Genomic DNA, 24502 nt, shown 5'->3' on the forward strand with positions numbered 1-24502 from the left:
GGTGTTGTTTCAGTAGTTTATCTTTCTGGCACAGTGACTTTCATGGGTTTAGCAGGAGGGGCAAGACTTGAGACCATCAGTCTCTGTCAAGCTTTGAGACTGGTAGTCTCTGCTTTGTCTTTGTTTTATTTTGTTTCCATATCATTAAGGACAGCCAGGTATTGTCTGAAGACTGGTGTAATGTTTCTGACAGGGTCCAATGCCTGTCCTTCAGGTGAAATTAGTTAAATATGTAAAGATTAATGTTAATGCTCAGCAGGTCAGAATAAAAATATACATGTTTGTACTTGAAAGAGACTTTTGATGTTACATTGGCAGAGGGAAAGAAATGACACTCTGACAAGTCAAACGGTTAGAGCATCTAGGGGTGAATACATAGTTTCTGTGCATAGTTTACAGGGTGGAAAGCTAATATACTACAGGGTCACGACTCTGATTTAAATAAACAATGGTAAAATAGGGCCTGGGGATTTAGTTCAGTGGTTACACTGCCTGTCTAGCAAGCGCAAGGACCCAAGTTTGATACCAAAAAAAAAAAGGGTCATGTGATCTTAACAATGGTAAAATAAACATGATTCCCACATGAATGGCTGCACCTTTGTCCAAGGCAGAAATCTGGGAATTATCCTCAATCCCTCATTCAACTCCTCACTCACCACAACCCATCAGTCACTTGGTATCTGCCGGGTTTGTCTTCTAACCCCAAGAGGAGTTCTTAAATGGAAGTGTGCACTAGAAATTCTTGGGACTTTAAAAAGAAGCTAGGTAGCCAGGTGTAGTGGCACAAACCTGTAATCCTAGCAGATTACAGGTTGTGAGGCTGAGGCAGGAGGATCACTGCCAGTTCGAGGCCAGCCTGAGCTACACACTGAGTTCAAGGCCAGTCCGAACTACAGTGAGACACTGTGAAAAACAAAACAAACCAAAATAAAAAACAAACTAGGTCTATGGGACCCCAGAGCACTCCCCCCAATTGAGGATTGAACCCAGGGCACTGAGCTGCACCCCTAGCTCCTCCCTCTCCTTCTTCTCCAGCCCATATTTTAAGACAGGGCCTTGTTAAATTGCTAAGGTTTGCTTTGAACTTTCAATCCTCCAGCCTCAGCCTCTCGAAGTCCTGGGATTTCAGACATGCATCACCAGCCACAGGTACTTCTGGAGGCAATTCTGAGGGATACCAAAAAACCAGGCCTTGAGAAACACTGCACTAAAGGCATTGTGTGGTCTATGGTACTGCATTTAATGCTCATAGCCTATTTAGTATGTTCCCCACTCGGCAATGGCGAACCTTTTGAGCTTTCAATGATACAGGTTCGCCACCACTTATGCCGGGGACCTCTTGCTTGCGGGAATGCAAGGTTGAGGAATCACGACGCGCAACCGTTTCCAAAAAAATAAAAAAGGTTGCCATTAGGGCACAGGTGGAACCCAGGACTCTCTCGGAACCTCTTTACTCGGGAAAGACAGTTGCGGGGGAACTCTAGTCTCGAAGGACCCAGAGCTGTAAAGGGACGCTTCACCCGAAGGACTGCCTCGTTTCAACAACAACTTTATGGATCGCGGAAGTGCCTCCTCCCCATCCCCTTCCCAGCCTCCAGTCCACGGGCTGCAGTAGGAGCGATGGCGGCGGAAGCCGCCCGGCCTGGTCCAGCATTTGGACCTGGCGACTCCCCCGAAGGGCCCGAGGCTGATGCCCCGGAACGTCGGCGGAAGGCGCACGGGATGCTGAAGCTTTACTACGGTCTCTCGGAGGGGGAGGCTGGGGGGCGCCCCTCCGGGCCGGACCCTCTGGACCCGACTGATCTCAATGGGGCGCACTTCGACCCGGAAGTGTATCTGGACAAGGTGTGTGTGGAGGGGAACGTCCAGGGCCCCAACGTATTGGACCCGCAGATCGTGCCTCCGACTTCGTTGAAGGGGGCAAGGGAGCGGGGCTTCATAGGATAAGGGCTCTTGGCCAGGCTGCAGGGGCAGAGCTTCAGCCTAAGGGCGCGTGGGCAGGTTTGGACTGACCCAAGTTGGCGTGGGGTCTGAGGTCTGGCTGCTGAAGTTTCCTACTGTCCTGGGTAGGGGTGAGGCCCAAGCTCTGACGGGGCGGGGCTGGGTAGTAACCACTGAAGTATGGCACTTGTACGGTCCATATCTGAGGTTCGTGAAAGCAGTAGGATCAGGGTTTTCTTGCACCCGAAATCCTGCCAGTCGGGGACCAGGCTAGGGAACAGCGATCCTAAGCGAGCACTAACTCTGAGCACTAACCGCCCTACTTCTCTAGCTGCGAAGGGAGTGCCCCCTGCCCCAGCTCATGGACAGCGAGACGGACATGGTGCGGCAGATCCGGGCTCTAGACAGCGACATGCAGACCCTGGTCTATGAAAACTACAACAAGTTCATTTCAGCCACAGGTGATCCGCGCTGTCCCCCCCCCCCCCGCCCCCGCCACAGTCTTAATTTCTCCCTGCCAGTTTTGGGAAAGCCAGCAGGGATTTAGAGGGAGGTGAGCCAGATTCCAGTCCTGCCCTGACATCAATGCACTGTCACCTCTCTCCCTCTGGCTTTTGTGGTCAGACCAGTATGGAGATAATATCTGCTCCTAGGGCTTGGTTTGGGAACCAAGGGGGAGTAAGGATAAAATGAGATGAGTTTGTGTAAGAATTTGACCAGTATGTACTCAGCCCAGGAAGCAGGCTCCAAGGGCCTGACTTCGGTCCATAGAATGTTCCGTGAGCACGGACTGGGATTACGTCCTCATGTGTGGCCCTCTCTTAGTGTCACAGTGCTGGATATAGCACACTCACCGTTCTTTTATCAGGTTTGAAGCAAGTGAGTAGGCACTGGTCTGCTTGCTAATGCCAGCAAATGACAGGACATAATAATTTAATGGGCTGAAAAATTTCTCATAGAAGTTTCACAAATACTACATTTTCACATTTGTTGGAATATGCATGTTTTGACCCTTAGCTCTTGCTTAATAGGGATGGTTTGGTTTTTAGAATTTTTTCCTATGAAGGGAGAAAATTACAAAATGAGTGTTAGGAATATTAAAGACTATGAATTGTGGTTTTGTTTTTGTTTTGTTTTATGAATTGTTGTTTTGTACATTGGGGATATAGCAGTGGACCCACCAAAGTTCCTGTTCTAGTTTTATAGTTGAGGCCACTGAGGTTCAGAGAAGGAAGGTTACTAAAAGTCACACAGGGCTGGGTGTGGTGGTGGCACATGCCTGTAATTACAGCATCAGGAGACCAAGGCAGGAACATCACCACAAGTTCAGGCCAGCTTGGATTACATAGTGAATTCAAGGCCAGCCTGAGCTACATAGTGAGACCTTGTCTCAAAAAACTGAGAACAAAAATAAAAGTTCCTGCCTTTTAGAGGCCACATTCTAGTTGGAGAGACAATAAATAAATATATCAATAAAGGTAGTAGTGCTGCAAGAAAGACAGAGGAAGAGACTGATGGCATGTGTGGTCCAGCTTTAGTGAGGGTAGTATGGGAAAGTTCTCTGAGGTGTGACATTTGAGCAAGGCCTTGGGAGACAGAGCCAGTGTGGAGAGGAAGGGCTGAGGCAGGAGAGGCAGAGGCTGGAAGAGCAAGCCTGATGTGTTCCAGTGCAGCATGGAATCCAGGGCATGCAGGATGGTACAGGGCAGAGGGTTAGTGGGGATTGGGTAAGGAAAGTCCTGTAAGTGGTGGTGAGAATCTGCTTTTTACTGAACAGAAGAATGAATGAACAGAAGAATGGGGTGGCAGGGCACAGTGGTACACACCTGTAACCCCAGCATTTGGGAGGCTGATACAGGAGGATTGCAGTGAGTTTGAGGCCAGCCTGACTGCATAGTGAGTTCAAGGTCAACCTGAACTATGTACATAGTGAAACTCTGTCTCAAAATAACAAAAAGTAAACAAACAAAAAAACTAGAGGGATGGGGTGAGCTGAATCCTCCCCTCATCTGTACTGGGGACTGAGCCCAGACTTCATGCTAGGCAAAAACTTCACACCCTATCCCTTTTATCTATTTTTGTTTTGTTTTGTTTTTAGACAGGGTCTCACTATGCCCCCCGTTCAGGCTGGCCTTGAACTTAGTACGTAGCCCAGGCTGGCCTCAAACTCCCAGCAACCCTCCTGTCTCAGCCTCCCGTGTGCCGGGATTACAGGCATGTGCCACCATGCCCAGCTAGCCCTTTCTATTTTGAGACAGGGTTTTACTAAGTTGTCCGGCAGGCTTGGACTTATGATCTTCCTGCCTCAGCCTCCTGAGTAGCATGAGCCACTTATTCATGACTTATTACTTATCTATTTTTTAAATTTTATTTTATTTTTGGTACTGGGGATTGAACTCGGGTCCTTGCGCTTGCACAGCAGGTGGCAAAACCACTGAGCTAAATCCCCGTCCCTCTCTTTATTTTTTAAATATTTATATTTTGTTTTTTTAAGACAGGGTCTCACTATATAGTTTTGGCTAGTTTGGAACTCACTAGGTAGTCCAGCCTTGCCCCAAACTCAAAGTGACCCTCCTGTCTCAGCCTCCCGAGTTCTTGGATTATAGGTGTGCACCATCATGCCCAGTAAGGCTGCTTCTTTGGTGGTGGGAGCTACCGACAATGGAACTCAAGGGCCTGCGCTTGCCAGGCAGGTGCTGCGCTGCTGAGCTACATCCCTGGCCCAATATTGCTTATTTTGAAGGAAAACACTGGGAAGGAGCAAGTTGGGATGGGCAGCAAAATTCAGGAGTTCCATGTTGGGGCTTGTCAGGTTGAGACACCTGTTAGACAAAGAATCTGGAGTTCAGAAGAGAGGCTGGAGTTCAGGGTATGTGGAACAAGATGAGAGATGACCTAGGGAGGGGCTGTGGAGAGCAAATACATTTTGAAATGAGTGTTGGAAGTCATGAAAACAAGATCACACAAGGGCAGCAGACATTCGGGGAGGTTTGGGCACATCCAGGAGCATAGGTTTCTTCAAAGCTAAATGAAGAAAACTTTCCAAGAAACAGAGTTGATGAACGTGGGCAAGATACTGAGGAGGGAGTGTGGCCTTTGGTGAGACAAAAGTGAGGGGAGTTGGAGCAGTGTGCACATGCAGGGCATGGCCTTTGCAAAGGGTCAGGAGCTCCTCTACTATGGCAGGAGGAGGAGCACGTGTGCAGGTGCAGTGGAGTTTAACCAGAGACCTCCCGGGACATGTTAGGGGTTTTCTATTATCCCTAGAGTGCTGAGCCAAATGTTTTAGAGAAATGAGACATGTGAGGAGATTTGTGTTCTGAATAGATCCCTGAAGCCACACTGGGGGAGGTGGCAGGAACGAGGCTGTTGCAGTAGTCCAGGCCGGAGATTCTGGGAGTGGGCATCAGCATGGTTGTGATGGGCAAACCGGAAAACATTTGGGGGCAGTAGTGACCACCAGAGGAGCTTTGCATGAAGAGAACGAGCCCTAGGTTCCATGTTAAGGACTACTTGGAGGATATAGCAGCAGACAAGGTAATTTTGAGCTGTCTCATATTGTACATATGTTCTAGAGAAAGAGATGGATCATAAGAAAGCTAAGGTTATTTCCCTTGAGAAGCACTCCTGAGAAAATAAAATGATATCTTGCAGAATAGCTAGTAGGGATTATTTTAGAAAGGGTGGTAGGAAAGGTTTTTTCTGGCTGGTCATGGTGGCACAATGACCCAGCAGAATGACCCAAACTGAGGAAACAGCATGTGCACAGGCCCCGGGAAAGCTCTCTAGTGTGAAGAGAGCAGGAATGTTGGCCAGGAAGGGAGTGGAACCTGATCACAGACCAGGGGTTGGTTGGTAAACTTTTCCTGAAAAGGACCATAATAAATACCTTTCTGGGCCATCTGGTGTCTGTTGCAGCTACTCAGCTCTGCCATTGTAGCCTGAAAGCATCCACAGACACTGTGCAAATGAATGAGCTTGGCTGTATCTCAGGAAGACCTCCTTGGCATAAATAGGTGGTGAGATTCTGGAGCAACCTCAGCAAAAATAATGGGTGAAACACATTTGCTGTCTCTTTCTTCCATAAAAGCATGAGAGGGGCCAGGGATTTAGCTCGGTGGACTTTGCCTGCTTTGTAAGCGCAAGGTCCTAAGTTCGACCCCTGGTACCAAAAGAAAAAGGAAAAAAAAAAAGCATGAGAAAAGTGGCCCAAATAGTCAGAAATAACATCTTCAGAACTGTGGAAATTAACCAGGGTTCACTGTAATCTAGCCAGCAAGAAAAATGACTGAACCCTAGTAAGAATAGCGAATGCTGTGGTATTTTAACTGGCTTTAGCCAGGTGAGGTGTGCATGCCTGTAGTCCCAGGACTCTTGGGAGGCTGAGGCAGGAGGATCATCGTGAGTTCGAGGCCAGCCAGGCTCCATAATGAGTTCCATAGTGAGTTCAAGGCCAGCCTGAACTACATAGTGAGACCCTGTCTCAAAAACAAAAACAAAAAACTTGATTTAGCCCTGCTTCTTGCTCTCCAGCTCTTTCAGCTCTAGCCTTGAAAATAACATCCCATATTTCTGGTATTGGATGGAACTGAAAAGAGATGGAGCTCTTTCAAAACCTCATGCCCAAGGAATCACCACTGTTTGGTGTGTCTAGTGGTTTCCTGAAAGACTTACTCCACAGGCTTGTCTTTATTTGATCTTACTTGGAGGTTGCCTGTTGCTAAAAACCTCTCACCCCAGGGTTCTGGTCAAAATAGTACCAGGCAAGTGTCCTCCTGTCTGGGTTGATGGATAATAGCTGCGGCAGAGGATGGACTAACAAAAACCCCAAGAGGACAAACTAACAAATGAGGTGTCCATAGGGACTTTGAAAAGCTCTGATATGGGGCCGGGGATTTAGCTCAGTGGTTCCGGCGCCTGCCTTGCAAGCGCAAGGTCCCAAGTTCGATCCCCAGTACCAAAAAAAAAAAAGAAAGAAAGAACAAGAAAAGCTCTGACATAATCCTGGGAATCTGGAAGACCACACACATTTGTAGGGCTGTGTGTGCTGAGGCAAGACCTGAGGATGCCCTCTGGGTCATCCTGAGGCTCTGCACAAGCAAAAGTGAAGGCCAAGGCTGCAGTTGTAAACTGCCTGACTGAGTATTTATGGTGCCTGAGGACACACATACACAGCCCCTCAGCAAAGACTATTAGCTTTATTTGTTCCAAGCTATTAAGGAAATCTCTCCAATCATTATCTGATCACTAAGTTAATCAAGTAAAGACATCAGTAGTGACACACAACAAAAAGCACAAACTTTATAGAATTTGTTCAGAAATTAATTAGTTCTGTTTTAGTAATTCAGAAAAACCACTAAACAGACAATAGCAACTACAATAGGCAGCAATAATGATAAACCTGAGGAGGGGGGAAGATCCAATTTCCAGAGCTGCCATATTATATTTTCAAAATGTGTTAACCAAGCATGGTGGCTCGTGCCTGTAATCCCAGCATTTTGGGAGGCTGAGGCAGGAAGATCACAAGGTCAAGCCCAATTTAATGCCTTAGTGAGACCCTGTCCCAAAAGAATATAAAAAAGGGCTGGGGAAGTAGCTCACTGTGAGCTACTGGGTTCAATCCCCAGTACCAAAAACAAAACAAAAAATAGAGGTATGAAAATGATGCTTTGCCAAAAAAGGAGGGAATATCAAAGAGGATACATTTTTTAAAAAACCAATTGAAAATGATTGGCAGGGCATGGTGGTGCACACCTTAATCTCAGCAGTTGAGAGGCTGAGTCGGGGGATCACTGAGTTCAGGGCCATCTTGTGCTACATAACCAGACCTTGTCTCAAACAACACCCCCACCCCAAAAAGGAGAAATTAAGACATTCCTAAGGAAAAAAACCTCTATCAGATCTGTTCAAAGTAATACTGAAGAGTCCTTTAGCTGAAAGGTAAAGCTATGAGACAGAAACTCAAATCTATATGAAGAAATGTACGCGTAAAGGTAACTAATAGGTAGCCAGGCATGGTAGTGCACTCCTATAATGTCAGCACATGGGAGGCTAAGGCAGGAGGATTGCTACAGGTTCAAGCCCAGCCTGAACTACATAGTGAGACTGTTCCCCCCACCCCCCAAAAAAGCTAACTAGTAGGTGAATATGAAAAAGTATATATGTGTATGTGTGTGTATATATATATATATACACACACACACATATATATATGTGTATATATATATACACACACACACACACACATATATATATATATATATACACATATATGTATATATATATATGGGGTTTAGCTTAGTGGTAAGGTGCTTGCCGAGCCTAAGGCTGTGGGTTCAATTCCCAGCACCACCACCAAAAACCAAAACAAAACGAAAACCAAGAAAATAAAAAAGTATACACAGACAGTTTATTTGTTTTTGCAGTTTCAGGTGGTCACTAGGGTTCATGAAACATATTTCTCTTCGATAAGTGGGAGATAAGAAGTAAAAGACTTGAGTGGGCCAGGGATTTAGCTCAGTGGTTCTGCTGCCTGCCTCTCAAGCACAAGGACCCCAGTTCGATCCCCGGTACCAAAGAAAAAAAAAAAAAAAAAAAGAAGTAAGAAACTTGTATACTGAAAACTATAAAACATTGTTGAAAACCATGGGGTTTTTTTTGAGACAGGGTCTTGCTATGCAGTTCAGACTGGCCTTGAAGTCACTATGTGATCTACAGATTCAATGTAATCCCTATTAAAATTCCAATAGCTTTTTGGGTAGAAATTGATAAGCTGATCATAAAAATTTATAAGGAAATGCAAGAGGCCCAGAATAGTCCAATCTTGCAAAAGAACAATGTTGAAAGACTCCTATGTCCCAGTTTCAAAACTTACTACAAATCTCAAATAATTAAGATGGTGTAATACTGGTACAGTATAGACATATGGATCAACTAAATAGAATTGAGAGTCTTGAAACAAACCCATATGTCTGTGGTCAAATGACTTTTAAAAGGAGACCAAGATCATTAAATGGGCAGAATAGTTATTTCAACAAGTGCTGTTGAGACAACTGGATGTCCATGTACAAAAGAATGAGGTTGGATCCCTACCTAACATCATATATAAAAATTAACTCAAAGTGGACCATATACCTCAACAAACATAAGAACTCAAACTATAAGGCTCTTAGGGGAAAAAGTAGTTATAAATCTATGAGCTTGGATTATGCAGCAGTTTCTTAGATATGACAAAAGCACAATTAACCAAAGGAGAAAAAATGGCTAAACTGGACTTGTGAAAATTAAAATCTTGTGCTTCAGAGGACTATTGAGAAAATAAGAGGACAGCTCACAGAAACATAAAAATATTTGCAAATGATGTACCTAATAAGGGTCTAGTGTCCAGAATCTGCAAAGAACTTTTGTAACTCAGGGCTAAAAAGACAACCTATTAAAAGTGGGCAGTGGCCAGGGATTTAGCTCAGTGGTTCCGGCGCCTGCCTCGAAAGCACAAGGTTCAGAGTTCCATCCCTGGTACCAAAAAAAAGTGGGCAAAAAGCCATGTGTGGTGGCACATGCCTGTGAGCCCAGCATGCTGGGAGACTACAGCAGGAGGATGACAAGCTTGAGCCGAACCTGGGCAATTTAATGACTGAGTGAGACCCCCATCTCAAAGTAAGAAACAGCCTAGGGATGTAGTTCAGTGTGAAGGCCTTGGGTTCAATACTCAGTACTACCAAAAAAAAAAAAAAGGCAAAAGATCTTATTAATATTTCCACAAAGAAAATATGCAAATGACAAAATCATGTAAAGATATGCATCCTCATTATTGATTAGGCAAATGTAAATCTAAATGAAAATGAGATGCCACTGCACACACATTAGGGCTGCTGTATTCTGCTGTATTCCAAAAAATGTAATATAACAAGTGAAAGTATCTTAGATATTTTCTTGTTCCTGAGACACAATATCTGACACCCACAAATTAAAGGAGGAAAAGTTCATTTTGGCTCAGTTTGTAGGGGTTTCAAGGCAGGGAAGCATGGCAGAGGGGCATGGCAGCAGGAAGGAGAGAGAGATCAAGGGAAAAAGGAGGGAGAGTCTTCCAGGCCACACCCCCAGTGACCCACCTCCCTCCAATGAGGCTTCACCTCCCAAATCACATTTAGCTACAAGCTCATCAGTGGATTAGTATCACACCCCCCTGATCTAGTCATCTCTCAAAATCCCCATCTGTGAGTGCCTGAGGGTTCAAGGGAGCATCTAAATACAAACCATAACAGTTGGTGAGGATGTGGAGGATATGAGATCCTCCTAAATTACCAGTGGGAATGCAAAATGGTGCACCCATTCTGAGCCATTCCTCAGAAAACTAAACAGTTATCATGGGTCCAAGCAGGTCTACTCCTAGGAGTATACCAAAGAAAATTGAAAACATTCTCAAACAAAAACATACACAATATTTTTAGCAGCATTTTTCAAAATGGGCAAAAAGTGGCAGCAATCCAAATGACTATTGACTAGATCAGTGGTGGCGAATCTATGGCATGTGTGCTACAGTGGGCTGTTTGTATCACTGAAAGTTCTAAAAGGTTTGCCATCCCTGGACTAAATGAAGGTTAACCAAATATGGTATTATATATCTACACAATGGGATATTATTCAGCCACAAAAAGGTATGGCATACCGATACATGCTACAACAGAGTGGAACTTTGAATACTTGTTACATGAAAGAAGCCAGACACAAAAGCCACATTATATGATTGCACTTATATTAAATGTGTAGAATAGGCAACTCTATGGAGACAGAAAATGGATTAATGGTTGCCAAGTACTGGGAGAGAGGGAATAGGGATTGACTGCAAGTAAGAAACAATAACAAAACATTTTGAGCAAGGTTTGGCCTGCAGGCTGTAGTCTGCCAACCTCTGACATAGACACTGAGTTCAGTTATGTAATAGTACATTTACCTGTGTCTGAACTGGAAAGACCTAAAAGGTTGTACCAGGAGAATCCCTTTGCTGTTCCTTCCACAGGCGAAGACAAAGTAAAAAAAAATTAATGTAGTTCTGGGGATTGAACCCAAGGCCTTTGCACTGAGCTATATCCCCAGTTCTTATTTAAGTTTTATTATTATTATTATTAAATTTTGAGACAAAATCTCTCTAAATTGCCCAGATTGGGCTCAAACTTGTAATTCTCCCGTCTCAGCCTCCCAGAGCACTGGCATTACTGGCAGGCATCTCCATGCTCAGAAGAAGTTACTTTGGGAAATGGGAAAACAGACCCACCAGAGGGCTTGGGAGGATGGCTTGACAGTGCCAAGTGCCACTTGGGACTTGGTGTTGTGACATTTAAGGGGAGAGTAGTTGGGGTGATTCATCTTCCGTTGTTCTGGTGTAAGGGTTTACAGGAGAGGCTCGAGCAGGATAGCGCTGACGGAGCACTCAGTAGCGACCAGGTTCTGGGTCACTGTGTCCAGGGTTCCTAGAGAAACCAAAAGGTTTAAGGTAGGTAGACAGGTGAGTGACAGGATCACAGAAGGTTGGGGGGCTGTAAGCTGAGATGTTGGAAGGGGAGTTTCTGGTGATGGTGAGAGAGGTGGACCAGATAAAGTAGAGGCAAGAACAGCGGAACTGAAGAGGTCACCGAACAATCAGGAGTGTCTAAAGACTCTTCCATATTGTTGATGTTCATAAGGAGGTGACAGAAGGGGGGGAAAAGGGGAGACAGTGATCAGGAACTGGTAACAAGGGGATGGTAGAAGTGGCAGTAAGAAGGAGTAGTGTGATGAGAGGTCTTCAAAGAAGTGGCTTTTTTGTTGTATTTTGGTGGTACTGGGGATTGAATCTGGGGCCTTCACACTCAGCTAATTCCCAGGCCTTTTTTATTTTTTATTATGAGACAGAGTCTTGCTAAATCACTAAGTTGTCCACACTGAGCCTGAACCTGAGATCCACCTGCCTCAGTCTCCCAGAGTGACAGGATTACAGGCATGCACCACCATGCCCAGCTAAGAAGTAGGGTTTTAAAGAGATCAGGGGTGTAGCTCAAGGTGCTGTGCCTGCCTGGCAAGAACAAGGTCCTGAGTTTGATGCCCAGTGCAAAAAAAAAAAAAAAAAATTTAGAGAGCTGAGATAAAAAGGATCTAGAACAGTAGTGGTGAACCTATGGTGTTACTTATTTTTCTTTTAAGACAAAAGATGTTAATGTATGAGTTGTTTTTTTCTAAACTAAAACCCCAGTATTCAGGTATAGGGAACAGGGAAAGGGGACGTTACCAGAACCTGTGCAGTGAGTCGTGGTCTCCTGCGAGCCACGGCAGCACACGGCGAATTACAGGAAAGGTAGAAAAATGAGACTGAGAAGAAGCTGAGCTTTGGGTCTGATCAGTGCTTGCTCTGGGCAGCAAAGACAAAAACCTTCTAGTTTGTAGCACCTTTTATTCAGTACATAGGGAAACAAATGTAACAAGTGAAATATAGAGTTCAGTACTTCACATTGGGATAAACAAGGTGTAACAAAAGGCTGGGGGGCAGTGGAAATCTAAGAACAACAAGGAACTATGCAGATGAAGATTTGGTTCCTCCCTGGCTTCTCCCACAGGTGTGGTCTTGTCCTGGAGATTGCAGCATCAGGGGATCACTGAGGTCTCAGTTGTGACCAGAGGCCAAAATGCAGTTATGTCTGGAATGTCCTAGCTGGGCTGTAGGCAGGAGAACTAGGCCTACTCAAATGATTTTTCCCTAGAATTATGTAGCATTGCTCCCAACATTCAGGTTTAATTTCAGTGTTGGCACTTTGCAATAAATAAGTGGGTTTTGGGCTGCAGTTTGGACACTCCTCTGTAAAAGGTTTGCCATCACTGGAAGCTTTAAGGAGCCAGGCCCTATGCCACCTTGGGTCTAAAAGAACAAAAGGCCTCTTTAGGGAGGTTTCTGTCAGGACAAAATGGTAAGGCCCCTTCAGAGCAGACAGATGATATTGCAGAGGTTAGTGAAAGAGTTGGGGGGAGTCTAGAAGATAAAGGTGAATATGAGCCAGGTGTGGCACATAGTATAATCCCAGCACTGTGGAGGTTTAGGCAGGAGGATCACCATGACTTCGAGGCCAGCCTGAACTAGCTAGACCATCTCAAAAGACAAAACAGGCCGGGGATTTAGCTCAGTGGTTCCGGCGCCTGCCTCGCAAGCCCAAGGGCCCGAGTTCGATCCCCAGTACCAAAAAAACAAAACAAAAAACAACCAAGGTCAATATGTATTACCTGTCCTGTGCTGGTGAGGAGGGTGCCCCTGAGAATGGGCAGACAGGCCCCAGCTTTTGCAGAGCTTCTTCTAATGGCACAATTAAAGAAAAGCAAACCCATTGCAGTCAGTGCCGTGTTGGGTCCTCCTTGAGATCTAGATGTCCTCTGAGGGCAGAGAGCCCTTGGATTCCCTTCCCTGACCCCTCCCTTGAACCCCAGCGCAGGGACACGGCAGGAGATGTGTGTGCAAAAGCCTTCTGCACTGACGGAGTGACCCCTCCCCCAGTGTGCTGCAACCAACCCCCTCACAGCCTTTTCACGGGAGTCGTGGGTGTTGGTGCCACAGCTCACGCTTGGCGGCACTGCCCCCCCATCACTTCCAGGCCCTTTCTCTCCCAGACACCATCCGGAAGATGAAGAATGATTTCCGGAAGATGGAGGACGAGATGGACCGGCTGGCGACCAACATGGCTGTGATTACCGACTTCAGTGCACGCATTAGTGCCACGCTGCAAGACCACCATGAGCGCATCACAAAGTTGGCAGGTGGGCACCTTCCCAGGCGGGTCCTTCAAGAGGCAGTGGCCCGGGCTGTAGGCTGACACCCCTCTGGTCCCATCCTGGTCCGGCAGGGGTGCACGCTCTGTTGCGGAAGCTGCAGTTCCTCTTCGAGCTGCCCTCGCGCCTCACCAAGTGTGTGGAGCTGGGTGCCTACGGGCAAGCGGTGCGCTACCAGGGCCGAGCGCGGGCTGTGCTACAGCAGTACCAGCACCTGCCCTCCTTCCGCGCCATCCAGGATGACTGCCAGGTCATCACAGCCCGCCTTGCCCAGCAGCTGCGGCAGCGCTTCAGGTATGGCTCTTTAGCGCCCACTCCAGGCTCCCAGGCCATCAGGAGCTGTTGCCCTACCACACACTTTCCCTTCCTTTCCTTTCCTCTGATCCCACAGGGAGGGTGGCTCTGGAGCCCCCGAGCAGGCTGAATGTGTAGAGCTGCTGCTGGCACTGGGCGAACCTGCGGAGGAGCTGTGCGAGGAGTTCCTGGTGCACGCCAGGGGTCGGCTGGAGGAGGAGCTCAGCGCCCTGGAGAAGGAGCTGGGGCCCTCTCCCCCCGCTCCTGATGTGTTGGAGTTTACTGACCGAGGTGGCAGTGGCTTTGTGGGTGGTCTCTGCCAGGTGGCAGCAGCCTACCAAGAGCTGTTCGAAGCCCAGGGCCCCAGGGGTGGAGAGAAGCTGGCAGCCTTTGCCCAGGAGCTGGGCGGCTGCTACTTTGAGCTGGTGGAACGGCGGCTGGCACAGGAACAGGGTGGTGGTGACAACTCGCTACTCGTACGGGCACTGGATCGTTTCCACCGGCGCTTGCGAGCACCTGGGCCCCTGCTGGCTGCTGCTGGGCTCACCGAGTCAGCTACGGAGATTGTGGAGCGAGTGGCCCGGGAGCGCCTGGGTTACCACCTGCAGGGCCTGCAGACGGCTTTCCTGGGCTGTCTGACTGATGTGCGCCAGGCGCTTGCTGCCCCTCGCCTGGCTGGGAAGGAGGGGCCCAGCCTGGCCGAGTTGCTGGCCAGTGTGGCCAGCTCCATCCAGAGCCACATCAAGGCCTCTCTGGCTGCTGTTCATCTCTTCACTGCCAAGGAGGTGTCCTTCTCCAACAAACCCTACTTCCGGGTACAGTCTGCCCTTGGGCTCAGGGTTATTGATCCTGCTAGTTAGCCCAGTACCAGTACCCTTACTGGTGGTTGGGAAACTGGGCAGGAGCTAATAGCATTCAGAGTCCTGGCCCCAGGGACTCTGGATATGGATTCAGGTTCTCAAGAGGCACAATTGGGAGGGTTGGGGGGAGGGCTACAGCCACCTGCAACTGGCTGAAAGTAGGCAAGTGGCAGGGTCCCCAGGGCTGCCAACCCCCCAAGCCTATGCCTGGGCCAATCAGGGAAGTTGCCCTTGGTACTTGGAATGTAGGATGAAGCTTTCCCATGGAACAGGGCCGGGGCAGAGGGTAAGGAGGGGCCCCTGCCTAGAAGAGAGGGCCACCTGTATATCTGGGCCCTCCCTCCTCACAGGGTGAGTTCTGCAGCCAAGGAGTCCGCGAGGGCCTCATTGTGGGCTTCATCCGTTCAATGTGCCAGACAGCCCAGAGCTTCTGTGACAGCGCAGGGGAGAAGGGGGGTGCCACACCACCTGCCCTCCTTCTGCTCCTCTCTCGCCTCTGCCTGGATTATGAGACCGCCACCATCTCCTATATCCTCACCCTCACTGATGAGCAGTTTCTGGTGCAGGTGAACAGCTGGCTTGTAGCAGGGTAGCAGGGGATGGTGCTGGGAACACAGGAGGCTGGATGGTCCCTTGTGGCCAACCCCAGACTGGCTATCTGTGCCCACCCAACCTCCACGTTGCCCAGTCTGTCCAGCTTGGGTGACAGCTGCCAATGACCTGCCCCATATCCACTGTCTCTGTCCTTTGCCTTCTTGGCTTAGGACCAGTCTCCGGTGACACCTGTGAGTACACTGTGTGCAGAGGCCAGGGAGACTGCACGGCGGCTGCTGACCCACTACGTGAAAGTGCAGGGCCTGGTCATATCGCAGATGCTGCGAAAGAGCGTGGAGACACGGGACTGGCTCAGTACCCTTGAGCCCCGCAATGTGCGCGCTGTCATGAAGCGGGTGGTGGAGGACACCACAGCAATCGATGTGCAGGTGCTGCCTGGGCTGCTGGCAGAGCACTGACATGGGCGGGAGTTCTGAGGGTCAGCCTTCTGAGGACGAGACAAAGGGGCCAGGCAGTGCCTGTATCCATGGCCTTGTTCCTCTTCATCCTGGATTATGGTATCCCCTCTTTCACCTATAGAGTCATGAAGTCAGGGCAGGTCTGGTGCTGAAGATTGGGTCCCAGACTTTTGTGGCCGGCCTTTGTCCCACTCCACTGATTCTATAAATGGTGACCAATTACCCTGTGATTCTTACAACAAATACTGTAGTTAACTGAATCCTCTCCTGGACCTAACTGGAGTCCCATGCTTGGCCTCCATGCAGTGTGTCCTTTCACCACCAGGTGGGGCTCCTGTACGAAGAGGGTGTTCGCAAGGCCCAAAGCAGCGACTCCAGCAAGAGGACCTTCTCGGTGTACAGTAGTTCTCGGCAGCAGGGCCGCTATGCACCCAGCTACACACCCAGGTCTGGCTGGTAGGGCAGCCCCAGGGAAACAGACAAGAGAGAACAAGTGCGCAGGGTGGTCTCTGATTCTTTGTCTCCTCCCTCCAGTGCCCCCATGGACACCAACCTTTTGAGCAATATCCAGAAGCTGTTCTCTGAACGCATTGATGTGTTCAGCCCCGTGGAGTTCAACAAGGTCTGAAGTTCCACGTGACCCAGGCTTCAGGGGGCCAGGGAAGGTTGCCTGGAGCAGTGCCCCACCAGCCGAGGAAGCCCTAGGACGCACCTGATACCTTCCCCGGGGTCTCTAGGGATGTGTCTAGGTAGTCTTCATGGCCCCAGCCTGGGAGCTGACCTAGATGCTCTCTGTCGTCCTTGTCCCCACAGTAGTCCTGGGGTTTCCGGAGAGATTGCTCTTGACACCTTGGCTTCTGCTCCACCCTAGCCCACCCTCAGGGATTGGGTTTCTCAGTAACATACCCCGCTACCCCATGCTAATGCTGGCCCCTGTCTCACCCTGTGATTGTTGGGTTGTACCCGCCCCCCACCCCATTCCAGACGGTGGTGCTAACATTGTATCCCTTCCCCTTGCCTGAGCCCCAGGTCTTTCAGCCTTATCCCATCTGCCCCCTTCTTATGGCTCCTTGCCTTTATTCAGAAGCTGGGCGTTCCCCCTCCCCACAGCAGTTACCAGCCACATCCCTGTGTTCCCGCCTGCAGGTATCGGTGCTGACTGGCATCATTAAGATCAGCCTGAAGACCTTGCTGGAGTGCGTTCGGCTGCGCACTTTTGGGCGTTTCGGGCTACAGCAGGTGCAGGTGGACTGCCACTTCCTGCAGCTCTACTTGTGGCGCTTTGTGGCCGACGAGGAGCTTGTGCACCTGCTGCTGGACGAAGTGGTGGCCTCGGCAGCCCTGCGCTGTCCAGACCCAGTGCCCATGGAGCCCAGTGTCGTCGAGGTCATCTGCGAGCGCGGCTAGGTCCAGTGGATGTCCCGCAGTGCCCTGTTCCCCCAGCCCGGAATCCCCTGGCGGCCCCTCCCCGCAGGTCGGTGTTAGAACCCACCTAATAAAATGTGTGTGGCCTCTTTCAACCTTTCGCTCGGGGGGGTGGGGCCTCGAGATTGGGGTCACATTGGCGGCTGCGCAGGGCCCGCCTCGGCTGCTGATTGGCTGGCGCGCTGGGCCCAGGGTGGGTAGGGGGTGTGGCCACGGGAACAAGAGCGACACTGTCCAGCCCTGTGTCAGAACAGGTGTCGGTGTCGTATGGCCAGATCTTGATTCACCAGCCCACTTTCTTGGGCATGTGTGGGGTCATGTTTCCTCGACCGACTTTGTGAGCCCCCGTCCCCCGGCGGAGCGGAGACCATGGCCTCTCAGGGTCCCCAGGCCCCACTGGAATTCGGGGGGCCCCTGGGTAATGGAGCAGAGAGGGTGTACTTGGGGGCGGAGGCCGAGCTAAGGCGAGCTGGAGGGGATGAGCTGGATTCGCGGACGGCGCAGGATCTGAGGACGGAAGGCTGTGGGCTTGGGGTGTGCTGGGGACAGTGTCCGCAGGGGGCAGCTGGGAGGGGTTCGCTGGGCGGTGCGAGACCGAGGGCAGCGCGGGGGTTCCCAAGGGAAACCGAGGCGGACGACAGTGGGACGCCGGAATCGGGGACGGCTGGGGGCGCAGTAAATGCCTCGATCCCTCCACAGGCGCCGCGGCGCTCATGCTGCTGTTGCCCGCCACCACGATCCACCTGCTCCTGGTGGCCCGCTCCGGCCCAGCTCGCCTCCTGGGTCCACCCCCGCACCTGCCCGGGCTCTCAGCGCTGTGGAGCCCTCCAGCGCTGCTGCTGTTGCTCACCTGGCTCGGCCTACAGGCAGCGCTCTATCTGCTGCCGGCGCGCAAGGTGTGGGCTCCGCTCCAAGGCGAGAGGGAGGAGGGCGCCCTGCGGGAGAGGAGGCGCCCGACCCTTCTCAGATCCCCCTTTGCACTTGTAGGTGACGGAGGGGCTGGAGTTGAAGGACAAGAGTCGCCTGCGCTATCCTATTAACGGTGCTTGGGGAACCAGCCCTTGGCTGGAATTGTGCGGGTGGCAGTGGGGTTCACATCTAGCGCGAGGGGCGAGGTCGTAGAGGTTAGCCCCAGTCCCAAGCTCCGGGGTCTCTTCTTTGTCCCCACCCCCTTACCTCATTTACTGCTGCTCTGAACACCAATGGAGTGGCAGGAGTGGCCCTCTGAAGGCCTAGGTGGCTGCCTAGTGGCCTAGGGCGAGGTTTGGGACGTCCTTGAGCTTTGAGCTCTGTGTGTTGGTGCTTGTGTGTCTTGTGTTCTTGAGGGGTTGGGAGGGAGACCTACAGCCCCAGGACTCACTGTGCTGCTGCTGTTCAGGCTTCCAGGCCCTGGTGCTGACAGCCCTATTGGTGGGGCTGGGGCTGTCTGTGGGACTTCCCCTGGGGATGCTCTCGGACATGCTGCTGCCCTTGGCGTTCACGACCACCCTCACCACCTTCATCTTCAGCTTCCTTCTCTATATGAAGGCCCAGATGGCCCCTCCCTCGGGCCTGGCACCTGGGGGAAACTCAGGTGAGAAGGGTCTCAGTGGGGTGGAGATGGAGGTAGATGGGGCTGGCCCCCTGCAACTTCATTCTTCCCTACTCTCCAGGCAACACCATTTACGACTTCTTCATGGGACGGGAGCTGAACCCTCGAATTTGTTCCTTTGACTTCAAATATTTCTGCGAGCTGAGGCCTGGCCTCATTGGCTGGGTATGCTGGGCTTGAGTGGGCTGACCTGGGGCCAGAGAGGGGCAGGATGCCTTTGTTCGTCAAGTGTGTTCATCCACCCCATGCCCCTGACATTGCTGTAGTACTGGGAGACCAAAGGGGGAAAAGTCTCTGCCCCATAAAGCCTTCATTCTGGTTGACAACACTCCAGCTGTGTTCTTTGGTTATTATCACCCATGCTGGGTGGTGAGCAGGGTTACCAAAGGCACTTGGGCCAAGTTCCTCGTGTAACTTTGGAAATAATCTCTTTGAAGTAGGGCTGCCAAGTGCCCACCATTAATCTTTTCTTGGGAGTGGGGGGTACTGGGAATTGAATTTAGGGTCTTCACACTGAGCTACCTATATCCTCTGCCCTTTTTTTTTTTTGGTACCAGGGATCGAACTTGGATCCTTGCGCTTGTACAGCAGGCAGCAAAACCACTGAGCTAAATCCCCGGCCATCTTCTGCCCTTTAAAAAAAATTTTTTTTGAGACAGTTTCATTACGTCACTAAGTTGCCCAGGTTGGGCTCAAACTTGTGATCCTCCTGCCTCAGCCTCCAAAATAGTTGGGATTACAGGTATGTTGGTCACCTGGCTTCATCATGGATCTGGATTCTGACCTGCTCACAGCCATGTCAGTCTCTCAGCTATTTCCTCATTCATGAAATGGGGTAGAATTAAAGCTTTCTTCCAAGATTATCATGAGAATTAGAACCTTAATAACAGCACCTAGCCCAGTGCTAAATGTTCTTAGTTTAGGCTGGGTCCTACTTTCACACACGTTATGTTGGAGTCTTCAGAAACACCACCATGAAGCCAGGGGTGGTGACACACCCCTGTAATCCCAGCACTCAGGAGGCTGAGGCAGGATTACAAGTTCCAGGCCAGCCTGGACTACACAGTGAGTTCAAACCCAGCCTGGACACCCTGTCTCAAAAAATGAAAACAAACATAAAAGCCAACCATCATGAGGCAGGTCCATGATTAGTATGTCCATTTTCCCCAGAGTGGTAAAGAAAGTGAGCAGCCTTTTTGAAAGTGGCAAAGCTCAGATTCAAAACCAGTTTTAATCAAGAGCTGGAACTGCAGTCTGCATCCCTGGGTACAGGGCCTGGGTCCTTTCAACAAGGGGCTGGAGAGTGACTGACAGCAACAGCTGTAGATGAGAGGCAGGCACTGCCCCACCCAGGTCTTGCCACTTCTGTGGAGATAATGGCCCTGTTTCCCTCCTCACCCCCAGGTCCTCATCAACCTGGCCCTTCTTATGCAGGAGGCGGAGCTGCGGGGGAGCCCCTCCCTGGCCATGTGGCTGGTAAATGGCTTCCAGCTGCTGTATGTGGGCGATGCCCTCTGGCATGAGGTGAGGCTGGACTGGGCAAGGGAGGCAGGGAGGGACTCTGAGGACCTCGTCAGGACTAAGCCAGGGTCTGGGTCCTGTCCCTGCAGGAGGCTGTCCTCACCACCATGGACATCACCCATGATGGGTTTGGCTTCATGCTGGCATTTGGCGACCTAGTCTGGGTACCCTTCACCTACAGCCTGCAGGCTCAATTCCTGCTCCACCACCCACAGCCCCTGGGGCCGCCCACCGCCTTGGTCATTTGCCTCATCAATGGTCAGTCAGGAAGGGCAGCAAGCTGGGCCTGTCATTTCTTCCCCTTTCATTCACTCACGTCCTAGTCAGCATCCAGTGGGCAGGTGCTAAGCTCATATGCTTCTTTAAAGCTGGGGGCCGGGGCTGCTGGGCTGCAGACAGGGTGGTGGATGGTGAGGGTCAGGCAGATGGCTATGACCCTCAACCCTGACCCCCGCTCATGCTTTCCCCCAGCCGTTGGTTACTACATTTTTCGTGGGGCCAATTCCCAGAAAAACACTTTCCGGAAGAATCCTTCTGACCCCAGCGTGGCTGGTGAGCTGTCTCTCTTGGGGACCACCGGTGAGGTAGGGGAGCAGGGCTTTCGGGAGTTTCCTACCCTACTACTTTTTTCCCCTAGGCCTCGAGACCATCCCTACAGCCACGGGAAAGAGGCTGCTGGTGTCTGGGTGGTGGGGTATGGTCCGCCATCCCAACTACCTTGGGGACCTTGTCATGGCTCTGGCCTGGTCCTTGCCCTGTGGTGAGTGGCATGGATAGGGATGGGCAGGGGTCCCATGATCACAGGATGCCCAGCCTGGGTGGGCCTGGCAGTGCCTAGGGAGGGACTTGGCATGTGGCTGGCCAGGCTCAGAGCCAGTGCGTACTGGATGCCTCACTAGGGACCTGATCCTTTCACTTCACGGCTGATCTGACACCTTGTGAGCCGCTAGGGGTGGGAACCTGTGACCTGGCTGGGTGGTCTCAGAGCCCCATTTTTTTCAGGGTTGTCCCACTTGCTCCCCTACTTCTACTTTCTCTACTTCCTCGCGTTGCTGGTGCACCGGGAGGCTCGAGATGAGCGGCAGTGCCTACAGAAGTACGGCCGGGCCTGGCAGGAGTACTGCCAGCGTGTGCCTTACCGTATCATACCCTACATCTACTGAACAGTCCTGTGGCCTACGCACCAGAAGCCAAGAAGCCAGGATACACAGGGACTTATGAGCCTGCACCCCAACCAGCCCAGAGCTGGACCAAGCTCACAGAAGAGGTGTTGGGAGCACTGTCCCCCTTTGCATAAATGTCCAGAACCCACAGTACACTTCTCTCCCATTCTGGGGCCACTGTGTTTATGACCAGCTGGGTCAGCTCTGAGAAGGGAGAAGTTGAGAGGAAGTATGTGGGTCCCAAGAGTCTGGGTTGTGGTGGACGACAGTTGTCACTCAGATACAGGCACTGCCAACAAGTGGGCAGACCAGTCACAGCTTTATTAATGAGAAGGGTCCCCAGTTCGGCCAGGAAGCTCCTCAATGAGAGTCTTTGGGGCAGGTGGCATGGGGCCTCCCCAAAGCCGCTCCAGCTCCTCAGTGAGGGCTGCCACCTCCTCGGCTGCCATAGCATGGGCTCGGTAGGCCAAGGTGCAGTCTAGGCCCAGGGGCATGAGAGCGTCCTCATTTTCGTTGGTCCAGGCCAGTAGGAACTGGCACTTCTTCCGGGCCCGGTAGAGGCGATCTCGCTCATTCCTAACCAAGGCCTGTTTCCGGGCCCGGCCTAGGCTCTGTGCGAGGTGCCCCAGTGCTGCCAGCGTGTACCCTTTCCGGTTGGCCGGACCCTCACCCCATAAAATTCGGGCGGACTCCTGCATCGCACCCCGTGTACCCAGAGGCCCGGGAGGATGCTCGCCTGCTTCCAGTACGTGGGCTGCAGCCTGCAGGGCTTCCTCCGCAGAGGCGAAGATTTGCTGGGTGCCCAGGGCTCCGGAGACGCCGAGCAGCGTGGCACAGAAGTCGGAGAGCAGCGCGTCGTCTCCCCCGTGATAGAGGGCCAGAGTGTGCGCGTAGGCGAACAGCACGTTGGGAAGCTGGAAGCGCACGAGGGGCGAGGTTGGGCTGCGACTCAGGCTGGCCAGCGTGGGGATGCGGGTGGGCACGGCCGGCGCGCAGTTCAGGTCTCCGGGAATCGGCTCCGCGGGATCCCCGCCCGAGCTGCCATCCAGCTCCTCCAGAAGCCATGGTCGGGTTCTGCGGCCCCACCACCATGGCCGCCACGGGGGCAGCAGCCGCCCCGCCTCGCCTTGTCTCAGTAGTCGTTCGAAGGCCGCTTTCTCGACAGGCGTCAGCCGTTCCCAGAGTCCTGAAAGGGCGCCAGGCCCGGGGCCAGGACTGAGGCTCGTCTCCCCAGGCACGTTCTCTGTTTCGCGTTGCTGGCGCAGCCGGCGCAGGGCGCCCGCCAGGCGGCTGGGAGAGGCACTGCGGCCGCGGAGCTCTCCCAGCACCTGGTCCCGGTAGAAGGCTTCGGCGCAGGTGCCATGCGTCCGGTAGCAGCGCAGCGAGCAGTAGGGCACATTGCAGCGAGGGCAGGTGTACCGCGCCGGCTGGGCCTCTCCAGCCGGGCAGAAACCGCAAGGCCCAGCTGGTTCCATGGTTATTGGCGCCGCGCGGCAGCGGCGAATCCACAGGGGCCGTAGCGTAGCCACTTCCGGTGCGGCTTCGCTTCCTTCCGCCTCTTTGCCGGGCGGACCGAGCGTTAGGGGTACGAACATGCCGAGGCTTCTCGGCCATTTCCGCCCCGACTCGGACGCCCATCACGCCAGCGAGGAGCCCGCACAAACCCCGCCCACCTGGGTGACACAGCCAGATGGGGAAAACGCACAAAGTCGCGCTTTGTCGGTCCCAGCTCGGCCCCTAGCGGCTGCCCCAACTTTGGCCCCAGATTACCTAAAAATAAAGCCTTTCTAGCACTGTAAAGAGCTGCAACAGACATCAACCTTTGCTAAACACCTACTCTGGGCCACTAATTGTGCCAGGCCTATAGGAGATGAAACTCGTCCCTGCACTGGAGGAGCAGCAATTCTAATTAGAGGACATAACGGGGGGAGGGGGTTAGAGGGGCAGAAGGACGGTGAAGATGAGGACACCCAGACTATCTCATCTAGGGTGTTGGGGTCATTGCCCCTTCAACAGAAGCCATGTTTAACAAATGACTGAGCTCTCGCTTAGTTTTCTCCTCCACACAGGCCTCTTCTTTCAAAGTAGCTTCTCATTAAATATCACCATCGCTTATTTACCTCTGTCAAATGTACACTCCATATTAAGGACCAAAAATACAATGAGAATGAGAGGGAGGGGATCTATCCTGGCTTAGTATTGTGTGGAGATGAACCACAAACAACTGTGCCACACACCACGTGACATTGCCCCGGTAAGACCCAGCGTCTGTTTTGGAGTACTGGGGATTGAACCCATGGGCTACCAGAGTTATATCCCAATCCTCATCCCTTCCACCCCTTAAAAAATTTTTTTTTTCCGGTACCAGGGATCAAAATTAGGACCTTGTACTTGCAAAAAGGTTTGGTGCCACTTAACCAAATCCCCAGCCCCTCTTTTTAACATTTTGAGATGGAATCTCAGTAAGTTGTCCAGGCTGTCCTGAAACTTGTTTCTCCTGCCTCAGCCTCCTCAATGTTGGGATTACAAGTGTGTGCCACTGCGCCCAGCTAGCCCTAGTTCTTTGGTCCTCATCTCATATTCAATCCCATATTCTGTCAATTCTGACTCTGAAATACTTTGCATTAATCTTGACATAGGTCATTTATTTCACCACCAAGATTTGGATGGACTTGAAGCCCTTTGTATCCCAGCTAATGGTAAGCTACCTGCCCCCTCATCTGGGTGACAATCCCTTAACTGGTTTCCTAACACATTTGCCAGTGGACCATAAAAATCAACCAGAGAATTGAGATGGCAGGGTGTATGTAGCTCAGTGGGACAGAACTTACCTAGACTCCCGGAGGCCCTGACTTCATCCCCAGAACTGAGGTAGGGGCTGGAAAATGAGCAAGACCTAGTCTCAAA

At 51.3% G+C, this 24502-nt stretch overlaps 3 protein-coding genes across 4 annotated transcripts; 2 read left to right on the forward strand and 1 right to left on the reverse strand.

The window, feature by feature from the left end:
• Positions 1 to 1493: 1493 nt before the first annotated feature.
• On the forward strand, positions 1494 to 17415 carry Vps51 (VPS51 subunit of GARP complex). 2 transcript variants are annotated; one of them, XM_004852426.4, is made up of 10 exons: positions 1494 to 1845; positions 2273 to 2402; positions 13570 to 13716; positions 13803 to 14022; positions 14120 to 14837; positions 15233 to 15448; positions 15647 to 15865; positions 16221 to 16342; positions 16430 to 16517; positions 17042 to 17415. In XM_004852426.4, exons 1-10 carry the CDS (start codon positions 1621 to 1623, stop codon positions 17300 to 17302), a joined length of 2346 nt encoding a protein of 781 aa, XP_004852483.1. In that variant the 5' UTR covers positions 1494 to 1620; the 3' UTR covers positions 17303 to 17415. The 2 variants fall into 2 exon arrangements, with proteins under 2 accessions (XP_004852483.1, XP_004852484.1); XM_004852427.1 differs by lacking the exon at positions 1494 to 1845 and adding an exon at positions 1852 to 2001.
• Positions 17416 to 17525: 110 nt separating this feature from the next.
• On the forward strand, positions 17526 to 21748 carry Tm7sf2 (transmembrane 7 superfamily member 2). Its single transcript, XM_004852424.4, has 10 exons — positions 17526 to 17738; positions 18020 to 18216; positions 18308 to 18362; positions 18699 to 18893; positions 18973 to 19076; positions 20316 to 20435; positions 20522 to 20690; positions 20904 to 20984; positions 21070 to 21192; positions 21435 to 21748. The coding sequence occupies exons 1-10, from the start codon at positions 17690 to 17692 to the stop codon at positions 21593 to 21595; spliced, it is 1254 nt and encodes a 417-aa protein (XP_004852481.1). The 5' UTR covers positions 17526 to 17689; the 3' UTR covers positions 21596 to 21748.
• Positions 21749 to 21895: 147 nt separating this feature from the next.
• Positions 21896 to 23237, reverse strand: Znhit2 (zinc finger HIT-type containing 2). The gene has a single exon (XM_004852423.4). It carries the CDS (start codon positions 23188 to 23190, stop codon positions 21919 to 21921), a length of 1272 nt encoding a protein of 423 aa, XP_004852480.1. The 5' UTR covers positions 23191 to 23237; the 3' UTR covers positions 21896 to 21918.
• Between the last annotated feature and the right edge of the window lie 1265 nt (positions 23238 to 24502).

This window comes from Heterocephalus glaber, unplaced genomic scaffold (genome assembly GCF_053883595.1).
Source record: "Heterocephalus glaber isolate CG9 unplaced genomic scaffold, H.glaber_assembly_v1.0 deba00000594, whole genome shotgun sequence".
Lineage (NCBI taxonomy): Eukaryota > Metazoa > Chordata > Mammalia > Rodentia > Bathyergidae > Heterocephalus > Heterocephalus glaber.

Bases quoted from the DNA above. Each gene is read 5' to 3' on its own strand.
- Vps51 (XM_004852426.4), top strand. From the start codon at position 1,621: ATGGCGGCGGAAGCCGCCCGGCCTGGTCCAGCATTTGGACCTGGCGAC. The intron at 1,846-2,272 runs GTGTGTGTGGAG...CTACTTCTCTAG, and splicing joins CGGAAGTGTATCTGGACAAG to CTGCGAAGGGAGTGCCCCCT. The intron at 14,023-14,119 runs GTATGGCTCTTT...CTGATCCCACAG, and splicing joins CAGCTGCGGCAGCGCTTCAG to GGAGGGTGGCTCTGGAGCCC.
- Tm7sf2 (XM_004852424.4), top strand. From the start codon at position 17,690: ATGGCCTCTCAGGGTCCCCAGGCCCCACTGGAATTCGGGGGGCCCCTG. The intron at 18,363-18,698 runs GTGCTTGGGGAA...GCTGCTGTTCAG, and splicing joins CCTGCGCTATCCTATTAACG to GCTTCCAGGCCCTGGTGCTG. The intron at 20,985-21,069 runs GTGAGCTGTCTC...TTTTTCCCCTAG, and splicing joins TTCTGACCCCAGCGTGGCTG to GCCTCGAGACCATCCCTACA.
- Znhit2 (XM_004852423.4), bottom strand. From the start codon at position 23,190: ATGTTCGTACCCCTAACGCTCGGTCCGCCCGGCAAAGAGGCGGAAGGA.